At 32.6% G+C, this 24750-nt stretch overlaps 1 protein-coding gene across 11 annotated transcripts in view; it reads left to right on the top strand.

Moving 5' to 3' along the window:
• Positions 1 to 24750, top strand: part of Dmd (dystrophin) — a 2205817-nt gene that overhangs the window by 687201 nt on the left and 1493866 nt on the right. For all 11 annotated transcript variants that reach the window (XM_058572890.1, XM_046425263.2, XM_046425265.2 and 8 more), the window contains 2 exons: positions 19419 to 19520; positions 19629 to 19736. In XM_058572890.1, coding sequence (XP_058428873.1) covers positions 19419 to 19520; positions 19629 to 19736 — 210 coding nt within the window. The remainder of the gene's footprint in view (positions 1 to 19418; positions 19521 to 19628; positions 19737 to 24750) is intronic.

The raw sequence follows: 24750 nt of genomic DNA on the forward strand, positions 1-24750 counted from the left end.
ATCATTGTCCCTTAAACAGCACAGTATAACAACTACTTATCTTATACTCTATATTATAAGGAATATAGGTAAATTTGAAAGTAAACAGGATGACACACATAAGTCATATGTATATACTGTACCATTTTATATATGAAACTTGATTAAGGGGGCCTGGTCCCAAACCTCCACAGATGATGAGGGATGAGTACACATGAGTGCGTGTACATTCATATACATTTATATGCATTATATTTTATACATTATTTGTATACGTGTATATACACACACACATGAGAGTTGTGCAAGTTTACGTGGGTACCAGCTTTATAATAAACAAGTTTGAGAAGGATGGTGTAGTAAATGAATTTGATATTAGACAATGATATGATGTGTGGATATAAGAACTGGTAGTTGTGTTTTGTGTTGGTTTGAATAGAATATTTTTTAAAATATTTTTAAATTGTACTTGGACATAATACATTTATTTTATTTATTTTTATATGGTGCTGATGATCGAACCCAGTGCCTTGCGCATGCTAGGCAAATGCTCTACCACAGAACCACAATCCCAGCCCCTAAATAAAATATTTTAAATGTCTAAGACTGGCACTATATTTTGACTGAGTTTTCTAGGATGGGAATGCATCCTGTGGAGAATGCAAGTGGAAACAGTTTTTCTTTAATTTTAAGAAAAACCTAAGCAGAGAGACTTGGTACATAAGCGGTATTGTTATGTTGAAAATGGAAAATTTTCTCTGTACTTTAGAAGGTTTGCTATCAAAAATAGGTAGAAGTTGATAACTCTAAATGTCTTCTGGTCAGATTTCTTTTGTGCCCTATTTTCTTCTCTTCCATTCTTTTCTGAATATATCTGTGTGGAAGTCCAAAAATCACTTGACACTCAGCAAGGTGAAACCTAACTCGTTGTGCCCTAAATCTCTCTGTAAATCTGCTTCCTTTACTAAACTGTCCATTTATTGTTATACCATTAATGATGACATCTGTGCCAAAAACCTGAAATTTTTGAGACTCATCCCTAATCATTTCTCTTAGGAGCCTTCTGCATATAAGATCACAATATTTCTGAGCTGTTTTTTTTTTCACATTCATTATTTTATCTTTGTTTTTGTCACCAATTCCCAACATAAAGCCAACATCAAAAGCCCCCTGGAAGTCCTTACCTCCATCTAACTCCCTTCCATTCAGTCTGCACATAGAAATCAGCGTAGGTTCTCCAGAGCATATTTAGTAGTATCTCTTCTGCCTGAAGTTCTGAGTAACTTTTCCCTCATCTACAATTTCAAGCCGCCTTGACCTACAAGATTTTGTATTATCTGACTCCTTACTCTCTCTAGACTTGTCTCCTGTTAGTCCTCTCATATCCTCAAACCTGCATTCTATTTTCACACTGTGTATATCACCACTGACTGTGTACATACTACCCCTATTAATCAGAATGTTTTTCCTTGTAATGTCTACTCTAAAATCCCTACCACATATAGAAAGCTTGGATGTCATATTCCTCCATAAAGATGGCCATTCGACCTAGTAATGACCACTCTTATTCTGCCCCTATACCCCAAATATACTTCTATTTTAGCATATATCATCCAGTTTTCCAATTATTATTGTCTGCTTTTCCCTATTAATAGAATCTACCTTATTACATTGTTGAATAGAGTCCAGAGAATGATCAGTAATGCTTGATGGATGGCTGAATACATCAATGAGCAGATGGATGATTGGATGCAATTCCAAGATGGAAGATTTGACTTAACAAAAGGAAAATTTTCATTGCAAGGGAGTTAAGAACAATAAATCTGGAAATATACTCTGACTGTTCTGTCATTTATCTAAAATATATTATTTTAATTGGTACATAATAATTAGACACATTTATGAGGTACAGAATTATAATTTGATACATTTGATACATGTATACAATGCACTATGACCAAATCAGTGTAACTTACATTTCCTTCCCCTTCAAATTTATCCTTTATGTTGGGAAGCCTTGAACTTCTCTTTTAGTTCTCTATAAAGTATATAAGTTGTTGTGAACCATAGTCACCCTAATATGCTGTATAACATTAGACATTTTTCTTCCTTATTTGTTTGTTATCCAGTATCCAATCTCACTTTTCCCCTCTTTCCAGGCCTTGAGTGACTACAGCTTCATTCTGTGCTTTTATGAGCTCAAGATTTTTAGCTTCCACATCTGAATGAGAACATGTTTTTTTTTTTTTTTTTTATCCCTGTGCCTACATTATTTTACTTATTTTCATTATACCAGAACATTCTTAGAATAGAATTGGAGTTGTACGAAATAGTGAACTTTTCTTCATTGATAACATTCAGCAGAAACAGAAATGTCACATGTTCAAGTATGTTTTAGAAGATATTCCATACTAAGTAGAAAGAGTTAATAACCTCCAAAGTCCTTTCCAATACCAAATCATATACTAGTGGACTTCAAGAAAAAAAATGGTAATGCTGTCTAATATATTAAGTAGAAGCATAAATTTCTTGCATTATGCAGATAACTTCAAATTAAAAGGCTTTATTTTCAAAATTACTTTAAGAAAAAACTCTCTAAAAGCCAAGGCAAAGCATAAAGACTTTGAATGCTGTATTCTGCCAATTATTTTTACCAACAATTATAATTATCAGAAGTGACAAAGTAAATCTAGAAGTAGAAGAGTTCCAGACATTTAATGACATATTTTGTGCATTGTTATCATTATTGTTAATACAATTTATAATTTTAACTGGTGAAGTATGTGAGCATTGTACATATGACAAAAGAAATGTGCTATCTCAGTTAATCTGAAAATATTAAAATAAATGAACAATGAAAGTTGATTGGAAATAAAGTAGTATACCAAAGAATATTTGTTCAGAAAGAGTATATTTCCCATTTTCTATCATGACTTAAATATGGAGAGCGTAACTGAATGTATTTATAGTAAGTACTTGGGATAATATGGGGAAGGAGAAAAGTCTATAAAATGTTAAGCCCTATATAATTAAGAAATAGAGATTATTTATGGAAAGGAACATGGATGAAGAAATATATTGATATTTTCATCTAGTTTATAATTTTACATTTGGTGAATAAAATACATCTTAAAATTGTAACTTTTAAAAGTATAGAAACAATCCACCAAGTCAAGTGTTGATAATTGCTGCCAATGAAGCACTACTTATCATTGTTAACGCTTGTATGATCTTATTATTTTGTGGTAGTTTTAAGTAATTTGTATGACATGCAGCTTCAGTATCACAAATGAGAAAGCCAGTACATGATGAAGTTACATTCAGGTTCATGTAGCTTGTAAAGTGACAGAGCTGGGACTGCTACACAGATCTGTGTGATACCTTAACCTGGGCTTTTTTCTAAGCTCTCAATTTCATGGGAGAAAATTACTATGTGACCCTGAGAAAATCGTGCAGTTTTTCTCAGTTTTGTTTTACCCAGAAGCAAAAGGGGGATAAGGAAACCTACTAAAAAAAGTAATGCAGTTTTATCTGTGAATTCAACTCTCACATGCACAAGTATGCTCTCTCTCTTTCACTCTTTTCATATATACCTATAACATACTATTGTGATAAGTATTTAATATTTTCCTCTTTTAGCACAACACTAATAGGGAAGCTACTGTACACATGTGGATATTTAGAACACTTGAACAGTGGTTAGGGTATATGAGAATCTGCAGATTTAAGTTAATTTTAACTTTATAAAACTTGTACTTAATTCAACTATTAGAAAACTTTTGGGGCTGGGGAATAGCTCAGTTTGTAGAGAGTTTGCCTTGCATGCACAGGTCCTAAGTTCAATCTCCAGCACCACACACACACACACACACACACACAAAGCTTGTTTTGTACAGCTTAGATACATGGATTTAGTTTTTAAATGCAAATTTTATGTTGTCTAAATTAATTTTAAATATTTCTAATGAAAATTGAACATCAAAATCCAAAGGCTTTTAAAATTATTTTTCCTTTTTTTTGTTCTAATTAGTTATACATGTCAGTAGAATGCATTTTGACACAGCATACGTAAGTGGAGTATAACTTCTCATTCTTCTGGTTGTACATGGTGTAGAGTTACACAGGTCATGTAATAATATATGCACATAGGGTAGTAATATTTGCTTCATTCTACTATCATTCCTACGCCCATACCCCCTCCCCTCCCTTTACTCCCCTCTCTAATCCAAAGTGACTCTATTCCCCACCCATTACTGTGAATTAGCATCCACATATCAGAGAAAACATTTAGCTTTTGGTTCTTTGGGATTGGCTTATTTCACTTAGCATGATATTCTCCAGTTCCATCCATTTCCCGACAAATGCCATAATTTCATTCTTTTTAAAAAATATATATTTATTTTTTATGTGTAGATGGACACAGCACCATGCTTTTATTTTTATGTGGTGCTGAGGATCAAACCCGAGTCCTGCCCATGCTAGGCGAGCGCTCTACCACTGAGCCACAATCCCAGCCCCATAATTTCATTCTTTAAGGCTGAATAAGTCCATATATACCACAACTTCTTTATACATTCATCCATTGAAGGGTATCTAGGTTGGTTGCATAGTTTAGCTATTGTGAATTGAACTGCTATAAATATTGATGTGGCCATGTCACTGTAGTATGCTGATTTTAAGTTCTTTGGGTATAGACTGATGAATGGGATAGCTGGGTCAAATTGTGGTTCCATTCCAAGCTTTCTCAGGAATCCATACTGCTTTCCAGAGTGTTGCACCAATTTGCCGTCCCACCAGCAAGGTATGAGTGTGCCTTTTTCCCCACATCCTCACCAATATTTATTGTTCCTTGTATTCTTGATAATTGCCATTCTGACTGGAGTGAGATGAAATCTCAGTGTAGTTTTGATTTGCATTTCTCTTATTGCTGGAGATGTTGAACATTTTTTTATATATTTGTTGATGCATTGTACTTCTTCTATGAAGTGTCTGTTTAGTTTCTTAGCCCATTTGTTGATTGGGTTACTTGTTTTTGGTGTTATTTTTTAAGTTCTTTATATATCCCGGAGATTAACACTCTATCTATGGTGTGTGTGGTAAAGAGTTTCTCCCATTCTGTAGGCTCTCTCTTCACATTATTGGTTGTTTCCTTTGCTGTGAAGTAGCTTTTCAGTTTGATTCCATCCCACTACTTGATTCTTGATTTGACCTCTTGTGCTTTAGAAGTCTTGTTAATGAAGTCAGGTCCTAATTGGACATGGTGGAGATTTGGTACTACTTTTTCTTCTATTAGGTGCAGGGTCTCTGTTCTAGGGCTTAAGTCCTTGATCCACTTTGAGCTGTGTGCAGGGTGAGAGATAGGGGTTTAATTTCATTTTGCTACATGTGAATTTCCAGTTTCCCCAGCACCATTTGTTGACCAATGTATGTTTTTGGCACTTTTGTCTATTATGAGATAACTGTATTTTTGTGGGTTTGTCTCTGTGTATTCTATTCTGTACCATTGGTCTATGTACCTGTTTTGGTGCGAAATCATGCTGTTTTTGTTACTGTGACTCTGTAATATAATTTAATGTCTGGTATTATGATGCCTACTGCTTCACTTTTCTCACTAAGGATTTCTTTGGCTATTCTGGGTCTCTTAATTTTCCAAATGAATTTCATAATTGCTTTTTTCTATATTTATGAAAAGTGTCATTGGGGTTTTAATAGGAATTAACTTCAGATTGTATAGTGCTTTTGATAGTATAGCCATTTTGTCAATATCAATTCTGCCTATCCAAGAGCATGAGAGATCTTTACATTTTCTAAGATCCTTTCCAATTTCTTTTAGTGTTCTGTAGATTTCATTGTAGAGGTCTTTCACCTCTTTTGTTAGATTTATTCTGAAATTTATTTTTGAAGCTATTTTGAATGGGGTAGTTTTCCTAGTTTCAGTGGATTCATCACTGAGGTATAGGAATGCATTTGATTTATGGGTGTGAATTTTATGTCCTGTTAATGTGCTGAATTAATTTATCATTTCTTGAAGTTTTCTGGTGGAATTATTTTAGATCTTCAAAATATAGAGTCATGTCATTCGCAAATAGTGATAGTTTGAGTTCTTCTTTTCCTATTTGTATCCCTTTAATTTCTTTTATCTGTTTAATTGCTCTGGTAGGGTTTCAAGGACGATGCAGAATAAATGTGTTGAAAGAGGGCATCCTGTCTTGTTCCAGTTATTAGAGGGAATACTTTCAATTTTTCTCCATTTAGAATGATGTTGGACTTGGGTTTAGCATAGATAGCATTTACAATGTTGAAGTATGTTTCCACTATTCCTAGTTTCGAACATGAAGGGGTGCTATATTTTGTCAAATCCTTTTTATGAATCTATTGAGATGATCAAATGATTCTTGTCTTTAAATCTATTGATGTGATAAATTATCATTATTGATTTCCATATGTTGAACTAACCCTGAATCCCTGGGATGAACCCAGCTTGATCATGGTGCACTATCTTTTTAATATGTTTTTGTATGCAATTCGCCAGAATTTTATTAAGAATTTTTGTGTCTATGTTCATCAGGGATATTGGTCTGAAGTTTTCTTTCCTTGATGTGACTTTGTTGGTTTTAGTATCAGTGTGATACTAGCTTCTAGAATGGTTCTATGGAAGGGTTCCCTCCTTTTCATTTTCATAGAATAATTTGAGAAGTATTGGTCTTAATTTTTCTTTGGGATCTCTTCTGGGTTCCACTCCTGTGATAGGGAGAGCCACTTCTTAATGCCCTACATCACCTGAGGACACCAGGTTTCCTGTTTTCAGGTTCAGTCTCCAAATAATCTCTCTCACTCCACCCTTCTGAGTTCATGGCCAGATGTCTCTCTCCCAGCAGGTCCTGCAAGCAGTCATATTGGAGGGGTAGGGGTAGAGCTAAGTGGGTTTCTATGACCAGGTATCCCCTGTATAAACCTCTCTCCATATTTGATTTTCTTCTGGTCACTTAGGCACATTTTATATCATGCAGTGTGTGTTTATTGGGCCTGTATTTTGGGCCAAACTCAGGTTTGCCAGGAACTGGCTTCCTCAGCTCTTAGCTCTAGTTCTGAGGCTGCAAAATGGTTCCTTCCTTTATCCTCTGCAAGCTGCCTGGAGAGATGGCAGCTTCTTTCCCTGCACAGGGATATTCACACAGCATGTCCTTGTCCTTCAGGTTTATTGGGCAATTTCCTTGATCACTAAATGCTCCATACCCAGACAGGCCTTGGGCCTGCCAAAAATGAGGGTTCCTTTAATTCTGTTATCCCTCTACTATGCTCATGGAGGGACCTCTCTGGCTTATGCTTTTGGCCTGGCCCTGGAAGTGGTTGTGCTGCTGGGGATTTTTTCTTTATTATATCCAACCTCCTGTGTTCCCGGTCTGCTTTGAATGTCCAGTTTTAAATTCCAGTAAAGTTCCCCACCCCAAACTTTTTTTTTTTTGTTCACACACCTTGCAGAGAAGCTGCCTGTCTCCTTTCTTGGTTTCATACCACAGAGCATCCAGGAAGGTGACCTCCTCTATTCTGCCATCTTGGATGACATCAAAATCCAAAGTTTTATAAGAATACAGTACATGCCAGATTTTGAAGAATTCCATTGATGGGTGACTTGTGATAATTTTACTTATCCAGGTGGGTGTTGGATAGAGTTGAAATAACATCATCTCTAGATTTCTAGAGCTGAGCTCAATCTTGATTTTTATGACTTATTAATTGAGCAATAAGCTCTCTTATGCCCAATTTATCAAATGGACTCAGATATTAATAATTCCCACTATATAGAATTACAGGAGCAATATAAGCAAATACATTGGAACAATAATATTCATTTTTTTCTGAGCAATAATATTATTTATGAGTATAAATTCTAATTTTAATACATTTAGAATTAGAATGTAATTCTTTTTGAAGAATTTAAAAACTTTTTGTCTCTGCGGAAAACTCTAAACATTATAATATGACCCTTTTTTAAAAAAGTATTTTTATTAAAATACCCAGAAAAGCACACGTAATTATAGCTTAAAGACTTTTAACAAAGTTAACATACTCATGGTTCTATACATGAATAGTATGTTATTAGTAACTAATATATTCCTGTCAAACCTATTGTTGTAATAAACTGTTTCCAATTCCTCACAGGCTACCTCTATCTAAATTTATGATACGTCAGATAAGTTTTGCTATATTTTTAACTTAATGTAAATACATTTGTATGGTATATATAGTTTTAGCTTGACTTTTTCACTCCTTTTATTCATGAAATTCATCTATGTTGTATATAACATTAATTCATTAATTTTCATTGCTGAAACATATTATTTTTATGAATATATCACATAAATACTACTGTTAAGAAATTATGGATTGCCAGGTGCAGTGGTGCACACCTGTAATCCCAGCAGTTTGGGAGGCTGAGACAGGAGAATCGAGAATCCAAAGCCAGCCTTTAGCAACTGTGAGGCTCTAAGCAACTCAGTGAGACCCTGTCTCCAAATAAAATACAAAATAAGGCTGGGGATGTGACTCATTGGTTGAGTACCCTTGAGTTCAATCCCAGTACAAAAAAAAAAGAAAAAAAGAAACTTTGGATTTTTTCATGTTTGAAATCATTACAAACAATGCTGCTATTAATGAAAGTTATAGATATCTTTTTGTGAAAATGTATGACTTTATGTTGGGTATGTACTGAGGATTGGAATTTCTTGAGAGTTGGGCATGTGTGTATTTAGTATTATAGATATTTAAACAGATTTTTTGCAAGTTGATTAACAAGTGTATACTCTCACTAGCAGCAAATAAAGTACAAATTGTCTCATAACTTATTCAATACTTGGTTGTTAGCTTTTCAAATTGAGTCCTTCTGTTGGGTATATAATGGTATCTCTTATTTTTCATTTGCATGTACTGATGACTAGTGATATTGAGCACTCGTTCATTTGTTTAGTGGCTATTCAATTGACTTCTTTTGTGAAGTGTCTATTTTGCTATCTGTCTATATTTCTCTTAGTGATATATTGAAGCTATTTTTATTTTTTATTGGTCCGTTATAGTTCACATAATAGTGGCATTCATTTTGATGTATGTATAGAACTCAGAAAACTTAATACCAAAGAAACAACTCATACAATAAATGGGAAAACGAACTAAATAGTCATTTCTCAAAATAAGACATTCAAATGGCCAACACTTTCATACTCTCGGTAGGAATGTAAATTAGTACAACCACTAAGGAGATTAATTTGAAGCTATTTTTAAATACATATTCTGAATGTTAATTCTTTTTTGGTTATTTATATTATAATTTCCTCATTTAATAGGTATTTTGCCCTTTTACTCCTTAATGATATGTTTTTAATAAATAGATGTTTAAATTTAATATGATATTCTGCATTTTAATATTTAATACTATGGTTAGTATATTTTTGCCCTGAGTTTTAAAATAAAAGTATCCTCTCTAAATCATAAGGTAATGTACCATATTGCCATATGGGAAAATTATTACTATTCCTTTCATAATTACAATCCGCCCACTATGGCTGGTGTGTGGAAGAGGTGAACGTCTATATTTTCATATAGATCCAACTAAAACAACACTATTTATTGCAAATGCCAACTTTTTGCCAATGTTATGCAGGTCGCCTTTGATATAAATATAATACTCAAATGCTTATACATTCATTGCTCAAGTTATAGAGTCTGATCAGTTTAGCTTGCCTGTTAGCCTATCTTAGGCCAATATTATATCATTTAAGTTGCTATACCTTTATAATGAATTTTTATATATGGCAGTGTTGTAAAAGAATAATTACAATAGGCAATTAAATAGACAAGATTTTATTCAATACTAATGCAATATGGATCAAGACTCTTGCCATTTGGGGAAAACACTGAACTAATTTCTGTGGAACAAAATGCAGGAGTGATTTTAAGTGCTGAGCTGAGCAAATGGAGAAGCACTGGAGAATATTAGGGTAGGGGGTTGTATGATCCATAAGATTAGGCTGTGTTTGCTTACTTGTGTATACTGAAGTGGGGCTCCTACACTACTATAGAGACTAGAAGATAGATGTACTATGTTTCTCAATGACCATCTTTCAGAGATTGTGCTGAGGTCCTTGAGAATGGCATTCCTGAATTGTAGATTTTTATTTTTATTTATTTTTTTGCTTTCTAAGGCAGAGAATTAATTTATAATAGCAAGTTTTCTAAATAAGTGCCCTAAGAAAAGGGAGATCAGGGGCTTTAGTAAGAAAAAAATATATAAGATTTAGTGATGTTAACTTGCCAAACTCCCCAAAATTCCCTGCTATGGTTTAAATTAAATTTTATTGAATTTGTGGACCAGTTTGTGGAGAATTAACATTTTTATCTTATCAAATCTTTAGATCCATGAATGTCAAATAGCTTTCCATTTATTTAGACCTTTACTTTCTCTCAATATTATATGTGTTTTCAAGGTAGAGAATCTTAGCCTTTTTTCAAGATATTTTCTAGGTATTATTGCAGTTCTTATTAATGATATTTTTTAAGATTTCAGTTTGTATTTGTTCTGATATGGAGATATGCTTTTGATTTTTTCTTGTTCTTGTATCCAAAACTATATGAACTTTACTTATTAATTTGAATAGTTTATCCATAGCATCATTCTGATGTATCTATACAGCTTGTGAATTAGTTTTATTTCTCCCTGCCAGTCATTATTCATGTTATTAATTTTCCTCACCTTATTACACTGTGTACATTCTCTAGTACAATGGGATTATTGTGGACATTTGTTTCTCAATTTAGGAGTCAGGAATAAGGTTTTTAATCAGTCCCCATTAAGAGTATTTCCTATAAGTTTATTGTAGATGGCTTTCATTCCTAATATTCTAAAAAGGTTTTATTATAACTGCTGAATTTTATCAAAAGTTTTTCTGGATCACTTGATATTAGTTTTTTTTCATTATTGTGTTAATATATCAAAACAGACAATTGCTTAATTTTTTGATATTAAAATAGCCTTAATTCCAAAAAAAACCCAATCCTGAATGAGATGTCTAATTTCTTTAAGTATTGTTTAGTTTTCTTTGCTAATTTTCAATATTGATTTAGTTTTCCCATTATTTCCATGAAAGTGGTTGACCTGTTATGTTCCTTTCTTATAATATGCTTCCTAAGTTTAAGTATCTGATTGTGCAGGTTTAGGGATTTGCCTAATCCTGGATTACACAAATAGTAGTTTCAAATGAAAATTTGACACACTAATTGACATATAAATTCCCATTTTTATTTGTATTTTTTCATTTTTTAAAAAAATTAATTTTCAAGATTTCCATTTGTCAGTTTCAGTAGTTTACATCTTTCTAGAAATCGGTCTAGTGCATCAAAAAATTGCAACCATATTCATATAAAGTTCATTTGGTACATATGTTATCTAATAATATATTATTAATATTTGAAATTGAGGAGATGTGATATAAAATGAGGGATTTCTAACTTCTCTTATAAAAGTAGGTGCTCTGATTTTTGCCCTTTTTTCCCCACATATTAACCTCAGTAGAAATCAGGTAACTGTACACTTTTAGCCATAATCTCTTTCACTACCCATTCAGTTATTTTTAAGCTATTTAATGGATTTTATTATGCATAAACATTATAATTTGGGATTTTGTAGATGGGTATTTCCAATGCCAAGAGTTAGAATGCTACATAGAGGGATAGATATCTGTTCTCCATGCATTTTCTTTCAGTTAATAGATGTATTAGAACATGGTCCTGGTTTAAAAATTAATAGTCTGGGCTGGGGATGTGGCTCAAGCAGTAGTGCGCTTGCCTGGCATGTGCAGGGCGCTGGGTTCGATCCTCAGCACCACATAAAAATAAAATAAAGATGTTGTGTCCACCAAAAACTAAAAAAAAATAAATATTAAAAAGTTCTCTCTCTCTCTCTCTCTCAAAAAAAAAAAAACTTAATAGTGACAAATTTCTCAACTCTTACGAGGCTATAAGCCTTATAGATGGCTATTAAAATATGAAAACGCTGTAATTTTAGTGTCCTGCAGAAATATTTCACTGTGTTCTATATTAAAATTCCATAAAGTTTCAGAATTTTTACATATGGAGGAAATACTGATTTTTCTGTCAACTGAACTATAAATCCTTACCAATCACACCCATTAATCAATTTTCAGAGAACCTTCATATTTGTTGACTTCTCTGATCCTTGTAGTGACCTAACCTTGAGGGTTATTATCTTCATTTTATTAGGGGAACATGAACATGTGCCAAGATTAAGAGTTTACTGACAGCTGTTAAAAAGTTGGAAAACAGAATAGCTAGGGCAAGATTTCAGGCAGTCTATACTTTAAGACTGGGGATGTGTAAATCAGCAGATTCAAAGATTCTCCTGTATGGTTAATGGCCATGGTAAATTTTCAAGATTTGGAATCTCAGATATTGAGTGTAGAACTTCAAAAGTAATCTTTGCTTCCTATAGGTTTTCCAATTCATCATATATGATTGGTAGGTGTGTAGGTAAGTCATGAAGTAAGAGAAAGTGTTCCAATGGAATAATTGGGAAACAGTTACAGTGATGGAATTCAAATTTTAAGATATTCATGCACTTCTTCTGAATTCATGTATTACTCTATTAGACTTTATTAACCTCAAGGGTTAGCAGCCTACCTCAAGGAGTCTAGAGCTTGTGAGGCATAAAACCATAAGGAACAGTAAAACCTCAGGCTTTCAAGGAATTCCTGGCAATGTGATGAATGCTGGAAAGGACACTGTCTGCTGAACTGCTCCTAGGACTCCACCTGCTCTTTATTTTCTGGTATCCCAATTGAGTAGACTGGAGGGAGCTGGGAACTACAGTTTATTAAGCTACCAAATCACATTAAGTAATAGCCTACAAATAATAACAGCAATGGCAACAACAAAAGGGTCTTTCCATATTTATTCATTAGCACTTTATAAACTATTAAAAATAATATGGGGGCTGGGGTTGTGGCTCAGCAGTAGAGCGCTTGTCTTGCATGTGCAGGACCCGGGATCAGTCCTCAGTACCAAGTAAAAAAAAAACAAATGAGTGAAATAAAGGTATTGTATCCAGGTATAAACTAAATATTTAAAAAAATAATATGGAATTGACTGAAAGATCACAGAAGAACATGCTTCTTCAACTTAAAAATCTCACTACATTTTCAGCATAATCACCATGGCAGAATTTCATTAATAAATCAGACAGTCATATTTGCTTTTTGAAAAATAAATCCTAACAGGGATGGGGCTGTAGCTCAGTGGCAGAGTGATTGCCTAGCATGCATGATGCATTGGGGTTCAATCCTTAGCACTGCATAAAAAAGTAAATAAGGACATGCTGTCCATCTACAACTATAAAAAATAAAATAAAAAAAAAAATCCTGACAAAGAACATACATTCTTTATCTAGAAGTGAAAGTATTTTATGATTTTTTCTTATTGTACTTAATATGGAACTATGATGTCAAATATGATTTCAGATCAAATTATAATAACAAGATTCAAATTTTTATCAACTGGGTCTAGATAAAATATTTAGTAAAATATATTCAAACTTCTATAATAAGAACAGCTATATATAAAAAACTCAAAAGGGATTCAACACCTGTACATCTTGCTGTGGATTATGTAGCAAAAATTAGAAGGTATAACTTTTATGTCAAGTGCCCTGCTTAGTAAATGGCATCATGAAAGAGCATGGGCCTATAGTCATATTAGATCTGAAGTTGAATCCCAGATACTCAATACTGTGGACTTAGACAAGTTAGTTAACCCATCAAATATAACTTTGCTCATCTGAAAAATACACCTTTAGAAGTAACATCACACAGTCCTTGAGTTCACTTAGGAGATATAACAGTTGAAGAAGCATGTTCTTCTGTTCTCTTTCAGACAATTCCATATATTATTTATTTTTAATAGTTTAAACAAAAATAAGAATGATACTTTCTGAGAATCCCTCAGTAATTTTTTTTCCCCAATACATTGAAATAACATTTTTTCTCTCACTGGATCACATGTTATTGAAGCTATAAGGCCTGCCAATTTATAGTATGTTACTTCAGTTAACAGTTTATAAAAACATGCAAAATTGATAACAAACTTACAAATTGGCTAAACATTAGTTTGTTGGACTCTGCCACTTCTCTCATCATGCGGTTTATTTTCTTTCTTTAAGTTACTTGATATGATTTCCATTTCACCACTGGTAAAATGAAGTTGCATATGCCTTTTAACTTTATGTTTATAATGTAGGAAATAACCAAAACTGTTTTTCAGAAGGCCCATTACACATAAAATTCATTTGTCTGGGAAGTATAGTAATTGGTCTGAAACTTCCATAAAATGAGCTGGACTATTCCTTGCTGCTTCCCTCTTTTATCAACTCCACTGTGTGCTTCATTGCGTGGCCCATAGTACATAATTGTTTTTCTTTTTTTTTTCTTTTTTTTTCTTTTTTTATTTTTTATTTTATTTTATTTTTTTTATTGTTGGTTGTTCAAAACATTACATAGTTCTTGATATATCATCTTTCACACTTTGCTTCAAGTGGGTTATGAACTCCCATTTTTAGCCCATATACCGATTGCAGAATCACATCAATTACACATCCATTGATTTACATAATTGTTTTTCATTAGTGGACATATGCCCAGGAAAAATTTATTTCTTAATGTCAATCCTGATGACAAAATTTGGTCTCATATTCTATGAGACTTATATAAATTCAAGGATCACTGTACTTCAGCTTTACCTTCCACGTTTGTCAAACTTTCTTCAGTTGCCCTTATCCAAATGTACTTTTGGTAGACATTTTTCATGTTTACCTTGAAAGCTCAACTCAACCAAAGTTCTTGGCATGGATAGTGATATGAGATATGAATTAAATGGGAGGGAAAAATCCTCTCCATTGTGGATCTGAGCATGGATAATGGAGTTGTGATTTAGTCCATGAATATTTGTTAGAGTAAGTGATGTGACCTTTAGCTCCTCTTACTGTTGAGCCAAAATGAGAATATAAATAAAAATTATTTTTTCTTATCACCTTGAGAGATGTTATAAATCACTAATTTTGCATTTATGCTTATAATATCTACTTAGCTCTACAAAAGTATGCATTATTTCCTTAAACTTAAGAACTCAGAAAGCATTGAGTAAATGCACATTTTTTTCTCTAGACAGTTATAATCCTAATGTAGTTGTTCTTCTGACACAGGCAAGTATTATATGTTTTCCCTTGTGTAGAACCTAGGAGGTAAACAACATGAAAACAGAAGAGAGTCTATTAGAGGAAAAGGGGAATTGGGGAGGGGGGAGTGGAAAGGGGATAGATAGGATTAAAGTATCTTATATGCATGTACAAATATACTGCAATAAAACTAATATTCCATATAACAAAATGCACTAATGTATTTTTAAATTGAGCTTTTTGTCAGTCCCATTAAATATAATTCTTTATACTTGTCTAACAATTTGGGTGTTCATTTAATGATAGGAACCAGCATCTTTGAGGCAATCTAGAGCTGAATGATAATCTTCCCATTACTTAGCTTCATTCTTTGTAATTCAAATGAAGGCCAATACTTTTATGCAATAAAAAGAAATCCATAATTCAAACAGTATGTACATATATGATTATGCTTATATGTATAGCGTGTAAGCAAGCAATTCCTAATTCACTCATCTAATTACACTGAGACCAGTAAAAAGCATCGCCCACATTGAAACAGAAGTGACTTAGATTTGATTCATTTAGAGTTTTCTGAGAACAAGATAGGTTTAAGTAATGGAATGTGTTTTTGAAGGACAAATATTTAAATATATTGGGAGATGAAATATCTTTTAGGTTTAATAAGTGCTTTTTGTTTTAAAAATCCAAATTATTTTTAATTTTTTTTTAGTTACATGTAACATTAGGATTCATTTTGAAATATCTATAAAAGCCTTGGATAACATTTGCTCTAATTCAGTCCCCAGTACTTCCCCTTTCCCTCCCCTTGTCCATTCCGCTGGTCCCTTCCCTCTACTCTAATGATCATTTTGCTCTTTACTTGTAATTTTTACTTTTTAATTAGTGTCTTGTGGATATACGTGATGGTGAGATTCACTATGGTGTATTCCTATATGTACATAGAAAAGTTGGGTCAGATTCATTCCACTGCTCTTCCCTTATTCTATCCCTTCTCCCTCCTCCTCAATCCCCTTCATCTAGTCCACTGATCTTTATTCTATTTTTGATGGGCCCCTCATTTTCTTTTCTCTTTTTTACAGGCAAAAAGAGTAAATGACCATTGGCATTTATTGGAAGATTTGATTTTAAACATGTTCAAACAAAATGTAAAAAAAAACACAATACTTACATAACTTCTTCAAGTTAAGAACACTTTTCAATACATGATCTTTTTAATATTTATGTCAGTTCTTATAAGATATTGGTATTTTCTTTAATAGACTTAATAATTTGGCTCTAAATTTATTCCAGAAGAGCCTTTTTCAGATATGACTTCCGTATTAGTTTGTAATTGCTGCCATAACAAATATCAAACTGGGTAGCTGAAACAATAGAATTTTATTTTCTCAATTTTCTGAGGGTTAGAAAGTCCAATATCAAACCTACTGACTCAATTGATGTCTTCTGAGTCTTTTCTCCTTGACGTGTAAATGGCTGCCTTCTTCCTGTGTCCTCATGTGGTCATGTGGTCTCTCCTTTACGTACTTATTCCTGGCATTTGTATCCAAATTTTCTCCTCTTAAAAGGCTACCAGTAAAACTGGACTAGAGACTATCCCAATGGCTTCAATTTTAGACCTTCAAAGAAGGCATTAGCTCTAAATATGATTTCATTTGAGGTAGTGGGTTGGGTGTAGTGCTTCACCAGTAGTTTGGGGGAATACTATTAAACTCACATAATTATTTTGTTCATATTTGGCACATATAGGTTTTTTTCAAATAGATATTTGAATAAATTTCATGATTGATGAGTGAGCAAATTAGAACCTATCATGAACTAAAGATAAATATTGGCCAACTCATACCAGGTTCAATGAATTATCAAAATTTGAGTCATTATTTGGATACAAAGGACACTTTAATGACATTCTTAAAATACTGTCTTAAGTAGGTTAATCATATACCTAAAATACTTAATCATTAGTAGTATAGTATTTATCATGGAAAACATGACAGTATACAATGCATCACATTAAAACATTTTATAATTTTAGCTGGCTGTGGTGGCATATGTCTATAATCTCAGCAATTCTAAAGATTAAAACAGGAGGATCACAAATTCAAGGTCAGCCTCAGCAAATTAGTGAGACTCTTAGCAACTTAGTAATACCCTGTCTCAAAGTAAAAGGAATAAAAATGACTGGAGATGTAGCTAAGTTCATTGATTTAAGTTGGCTTATCAATCCTCGGTACCAAAAAGTATATATTTTAGAAATTTTTTAAAAATTACTTTAAGTAATCTAGAATATGAGGGGTTTTATTTGGATTTGTAGAATCCTACAAATTTTTCTAATAACATTAATAAATTATAATTTTTCAGTAGTAGGATCACACACTTCAGTTTACCTTTGTTTTTTGCAGCAATACATAGGTGCTTTATGAATTTAAGTCTCCATTTTCTTTCATTATAAATGTTATAGTTCCTTTGCCCTTCCCCACCTTTATTACCATCTTTATAGAAGTTGGTGGGCTATAGCAAATATACCATGTTTTGACCTTTTATAACTATACAATCTAATAAGGAAGATGGTATAGTTTATAGCTAAGGCATAAGGTTTTCTGTTTGAAGTTATTTTTTCACAACTGATCTATGAAGCATTATGTTACATGAATCAGTGTATCTGATGCATATATAAACTGTTACTAGTTTTCACTAAAAGAACTTAAAATATATATTAGGATAAAACCAATTTATTTGTTTGTAATAATTAAATGGTAATATTTTTAAGCTCATTGATTTAAGTTGACTCATTTCCTGAGGGTGTCTTGCATTTCTATTTCAATGTTATGGTTTTTGTCATAACCTAATGTAATTCAAAAGGAGTTGAGTAGAGAATGAAACTATAAAAAATAAGAAAATCAGTTACATTATGCTGAAAGCAATAACATTTTTATTGACACTTCTGAAGAAAATCTGAAAACTCACTTCTGACTGAGATGCATATGAGTACATGATCATTTTAATATTGTAGTAAAATGTTTATTGCCTACTATTTACTCATGCATGGGATTTCCTTTTTGAAGTAGTAGTAGATTAAACAGTGTAAAAAATTATGGAGATATCCAAGTTACCTAAGGATAGATGGATTTTTTTCATAACTCTAACTACATTTGCATTGTTTGAATCCCATAATAATATCTTCTAAATGGATTGATCCAAATATGCAGCATCAAGATAAGTAGAAAATTGTGAGGCTTATTTTAGATACTGGATATATTTTCCAAAATATGAGTTGTAAACACTTTTATTTTAGTTTTGATTCCATACAAAATAAAGCATTCCACATATTGTGATACCTCTATCTTTAAAGATTCAACAGCGATGATACATTAATTCTCTTTATATAAAAAAATCATAAAAGTTTGAAATTTTAGGCTCTGAAGTGCATCATAAAGGAGTGCAAGTAAATGACATACTTTTTTGTCTTTCAAACACTCCCTGTGCATTAAAATCATTATAGTATATATTTCGTATCCAAAATCATTTGTATTTGGTTTATGTTATACATTAAATTACTGTGTACACTTAGAAATTAGTGACATGCTAAAGGTATGGAGTTCCTATTCAGGGACTATTATAATTTTATCTCAATGTTTTTGAGATAGCACATTTCATAGTCTGTAAAAATATAGATAATTTAAACTTTATATGGTAATATTAGTTCTAATTAAGCAGAATTTAAATAAGAGTCCTTTTAAGGTCTTTAATTTAATAGTCAGACTTTTATTCTTTGGAGTGTTTTTTTCAGACCTAAGTAATATACAGAGTTTACATGTTCTCATTGGAAAATCCCCTTCATGTTTTTAGCATTGACACATAATAGTTGTACATCTTTATGGGGTATAGTATTGTTTTGGTACATATATTGTGTATTGACATTATATAATTTTATATTTATATCTTTGCTAATGTATTGTTGAGATAGTGGTATAACTGCTTCAGACTGCTTGTAAATTGCTTTTCAAGGAAAGGTGAAAGACTGAAATAATCTGAAAGGCACATTGCTTACCTAATTCAAAGCAGAAGCAGAAAAGGTGGTATTTAAAATCCCCATTATACATAGGAGACTCAAAATCGAATACTTTGTCAAATCATTTATGCCATTTTTAATGAAATTCAGTTAAAAATTGTTTACTGATGTGTTCCGTCCTCTCTTCCCCAGGTACTAGGAGATCGATGGGCAAATATCTGTAGGTGGACAGAAGATCGCTGGGTTCTTTTACAAGACATTCTTCTAAAATGGCAGCGTTTTACAGAAGAACAGGTGAGTTATGTGGAAATTATGGCAGTTAAAGACATGGAGAGGTATTAATTTGAAAAACAAAAAGGTCTATTTTTAATAATTATTTTTCTTCTCTGAAATTTCTTTCAGTGCCTTTTTAGTGCGTGGCTTTCAGAAAAAGAAGATGCAATGAACAAGGTTCAAACAACTGGCTTTAAGGATCAAAATGAAATGTTATCAAGTCTTCAAAAAATGGCTGTATGTATATTTTAGCCTTCAGTAGTCTTTTAAAACTTCATAGTATATTATTACCATTTTTTGGTATTTTCTATCAAGTCTGAAAGGAAATGTGCATCTTTTTTGCTTAGTTTAGTTTTTTGGCATATGTTTACTATTTAAAATGGGGAAATCTGTACATAGATTTTCACATTTGCTTTTCAAACAAAATTGTGCTCATGAAAAAATAAGTATAAAACTTTATTTAAAACATAAAAAGTAATACTAAGAAGTATTTGTAAGCTAAGAGTTCTAAGTATCATCATTGTAAACTGATAAAGTTGATACTCGGAGTAATATACGAGAAGTATAAGAGATGATTATTATCACATACATGGGTTAAACCTTATTTTGACCAAAAAGGAGAATCAAATGACATTCATTATATGTACCTCATGTGTTTTGAGAAATGATATGACATTGGCAGTAACATGACTCCAGGGAAACCTTCAATGACACATTTGGTTTCAGTTGAACAACATTAAAAAAAAATAGAACTCTACAACTTCTTGATCTTTTGGAATTTTATTACTTTCCAGGAAAGGAGAGGTCGATCTAATATTAGGAACTTAAATTACTAAGTAGAATATTCTAAATTAGAATTTATTAACATTTTAGATACATCAATTTTGTGAAATGCTAACTTGATATTAGCTACTTAAGAAACAAAATTCTATTATAATAGTTCATGATTTTACCTAAATTAATATACTTTTATTTGTATTGATATTAGATATTATACTTATATTGATGCTTGAATAATTTCTTTAAAGCTAAACTTAAATAAATTTCCCTGGTTATTTTAAATATTTTAAATATTTATTTGAATTATATTTTTTTTGTTCCATATGTACTAATACTCATTGGGCATTTAATTTAAAATAGGTTTACTTATTGTTACGAGTTAGCTTTTAGATAAATCATGGATCAAAGAATAGATGCTTTTGGAGTGATGCAATGCCTATGGAGTTCAGAAAAGTAGTTTATGTAGTGGAAGATATGTAAAAAATGTTAGATATATTTAAAAATTTCTTCATCAACTGGTGGGGGCCATTGAGAGATTGAAACAATCATATTTATCTTTTTGTAATACTCTTTGGTAGTAATATTTCTGGTAGTAAGGAGATTAATTAGAAGTTTTGAACTAAGTAGCACTGTAAGTGAGATAAGAAGGGAGACATGACAAATGTTGATGGAATGAATAAAACTTACCATAAGAGAGAGAGGTCACAAATGATACCTATACTTCTAAATTGGGTGATTAGAGTCCTAGAAAGGTTAGTAGACTTAAGAGGAAAATGGATGAGAAATATTTGGAAGGCAAAAATGATAATTATTTGAGTTTTGATAATATTTAGTCCAAAATGTCTTCGGGACATCAGAGTGAAAACATTCATTTCTTTAGCTAACTGGATATACATACCAGACTCTCAATAATGAATTCATAACTATATAACTATAAGTAACAGAGAAGATTCAGGGAGAATTTTATAGAGTGACACAAAAATTAAGAGGGACAAAAACTGAGGGTGCTTCTCAGTTCGGAAAGAAGGGTCAGAGGACAAGAAGCTCAGAAAGTAGATTTGAATAATTCAAATAATTCATGGTACAAGAGGGAGGAAAAGAGTGGCATTACAAAGTGAGAATATTTTACACAGGTAGAGAGTAGTACACACTGTCATATGCCACAGAGAGGAAAATATAAATTCAGGGACGATTTTTAGCATATCCAGGGGAAAGGATAGTTGGGCTACATATCCTTAAAATATGGGATTTTTTTTTGAGAGAGAGAGAGAATTTTTTAAATATTTTATTTTTTAGTTTTGGCGGACACAACATCTTTGTTTGTATGTGGTGCTGAGGATCGAACCCGGGCCGCACGCATGCCAGGCAAGCGCGCTACCGCTTGAGCCACATCCCCAGCCCTAGAATATGGAATTTTGGCAAATATTATTCTTCTTGAGCAATATATGGATCCTTTCAGTCAATATTATGGTGAACACTGATTATCAACATATAGTCATGCTCTCTAACTCAGAACCAAGCTATACTGCTGTTCAAATGCAGAACCATAGTTAATCATAATGGAAGTGTAAAAGCCTCATTCAATTGTAGTCTCGGTTAATATAGGCACTCTGTGCCTTTGTTTACAATTGTATCCTTAATGTTAAGAATGGTGAGTTACACAAAGTAAACCTTCAAGAAATATTTACTTGATAGAACCTGTCAGGGAAACCTCATCTTCACAAGGATGAGAGATCAAGAAATACACAATGGGCAGACTTTTTAAAAGGCAACACTTAGTTGTTCTTCCAGTTAACTATTGCTGTGTAATAGATACTTTAAAAGTTTTAGCTTAAAATGAACTTTTTATTATGTTCATGGATTTTGTTGGTCAGTAATTTAGAGGACATATACAGAGAATGGTTCATATTTGTTTCACAGTTGTGGGACTTGACTGGAATGCCTACATGACTGGACTCTAGAATCATCTGAAAGTATTCATTCACTCATACCATCAGGCTCCTGTGTTGGATGCTTTGACGTCTGGGGCTGCTCACCAAAACGTGTTCCCTTGGACTTCTCATGTTGTTTGGCCATATCACAGCATGGTGGCCTTAAATTAGTCAGAATTCACAAATGGAGACTAAGGACTCAAAGCAGCATTATTTCTATAAAGAAAACTTAAACTTCACAAAGCATTAATACTACCATACTCTTCTGGTAGAAATAAACATAAGCCTGCTTAGATTCAAGGAAGAGGAAATAGTATTCCATATCTTCATGGAGAAGCACCAAGGTCAAATCATAGTAGAGCATCTTGAACAATTTGTTTTAAAAAAATAACCATATCTGGAAAATACCACATGCTAAAAATATTTTGTGATAATGAATTCATAATTTCACTACATAGTGCAGGTTGCTATGTAAATCATTGATTAAATTTACCAATCAAGAATGTTGTTCTTAGGAAGCAACATATTGACAAAATCCAATTATAGTAAAACTAGTAGGAACTTTGAAAATGATCTAGCTTATCTCTGATCCAATTACAAGTCTAAAGTTCCTTGGGATCAGCTACTCAGGTTATGTCTAAAGAGGAAAATGAGGTCCAGAAAGAAACACATGGCATATACCAGTTATTATATAACATTAGTAGCAGAGTTAAAAGAAGCACTAAGACATCCAGATTCTAGCACAGGCCTTTCAACCCATTTTAAAACTCCTCATATCATTTGATTTCTTAGAAAAAAATAACTGCAATTAGAACTCTCATTTCTAACAATCATGTGCCACTATTTGGACATTTTTACGACTAAAAGATTTTGTCATCCTCGGGACCATGAAGAGTCTCTCTTAGCAAAATCTCAATAATCTTTCAATATGATTAAAATTCACACTATGTCACCTTAGTTGTGAACAAAGTAAAAATATGTTTTGTATAAGTCTTACCATTTGATAGTTAAGCCAATTAACAAAACCTGACAGCTGGTCTAGAATTTGAGGTAAAATTCCCCTGCTGACTCAGGCAGTGAATAAGAATTTAATGTTCATTAAAATATGTCACAGTCTAAGACCCAAAACAGGTACCATCTGTCACTCATTTCTACTACATACCTGGGTATAGATACAGTAGCTAAATCTCTCTTTTATTTACAATCAGAGTAATTTGTTTTAAAATATTATTATTAATAACCCATGGGATTGCCTCCTATTTTTCACTAGGAATGTGAGATAAGGAATTTGATATTCCATTTCTTCTAGATCTGTGGGATTCATATCCATGGCATGTAGATTTATTATTTTTATGATTAGATCTATTTTGGGGGGTGTAAAGGAGACAAAGGAGAAAAGAAACTTTGGCCTTTAAGAGGTGAATTAGAAGACTTACAGAATCATGTAAGTTATGGGAAGACCCAAATGCAGAATACATCTGTTTCTGGGGAATGTTGGTTTTGCCAAAGAAGGATAACTCTGGGGAAGCATGGTGATCCAGGAAAGAAAAAACAGATAAAAATATTAAACACATAAAGAATTTATTCCAGTGTAATAAAAATATGTCTTGGCAGTATTCTCTGAGGCATACTACTTATGATAATAGAGTGAAGGTTTCCTGGGTCTTTTGTAAGTATACATTGTTTTATTCACTTTAATTAATCTTCTAAACTTGACCAGAAAGAACTTGTCTATTTTTGTCTTATTGAACAAGTTATCTTTCTCTTCTTGATATCTCCTACTGACCCAGTCTGATTTATTAACTGTAGCTTCCTTCCTTCTATGTAAGGGCTATGGCAATACTGTACTCTTCACTGGCTGTGGAATCAAGTGACAGGGTTAGAGTGCTTATGGGAATTCAACAAGTCCCTGTTGATAAAGCTCATCTCCTGTAATGGCCTTCAAAGAATTTATCCACATAGAATTGGTGTTTTATAAAGTGTGGTCCCCAGACCAGCAGCATAAACATTACCTGGAAACTTATGAGAAATGCAAATTTGTTTGAATACAAAAATATTTTTTAAAAAAAGATAGTGTGCGATGATCAAATGGGGTCCATCCCAGGGATGCAAGTTTGGTTCAACATACGGAAATCAATAAATGTAATTCCTCACATCAATAGACTTTAAAGACAAGAATCATATGATCATCTCAATAGATACAGAAAAAGCATTTGACAAAATACAGCATACTTTCATGTTAAAAACACTATAGAAACTAGGGATAGTAGGAACATACCTCAACATTGTAAAAGGCCAATATCATTCTAAATGGAGAAAAATTGGAAGTATTCCCTCTAAAAACTGCAACAAGACAGTTCCCCACTTCTATTCAGCACAGTTCTTGAAACTCTAGCCAGAGCATTTAGACAAAAGAAATTAAAGGGATATGAACAGGAAAAGAAGAACTCAAACTATCATTATTTGCTGATGACATGATTCTATATTTAGAGGATCCAAAAAATTTCACCAGAAAACTTCTAGAATTAATAAATGAATTT

This window comes from Marmota monax, unplaced genomic scaffold (genome assembly GCF_021218885.2).
Source record: "Marmota monax isolate L192 unplaced genomic scaffold, Marmota_monax_Labrador192_F-V1.1 WCK01_AAM20220418_F8-fsc00075, whole genome shotgun sequence".
Classification (NCBI taxonomy): Eukaryota; Metazoa; Chordata; class Mammalia; order Rodentia; family Sciuridae; genus Marmota; species Marmota monax.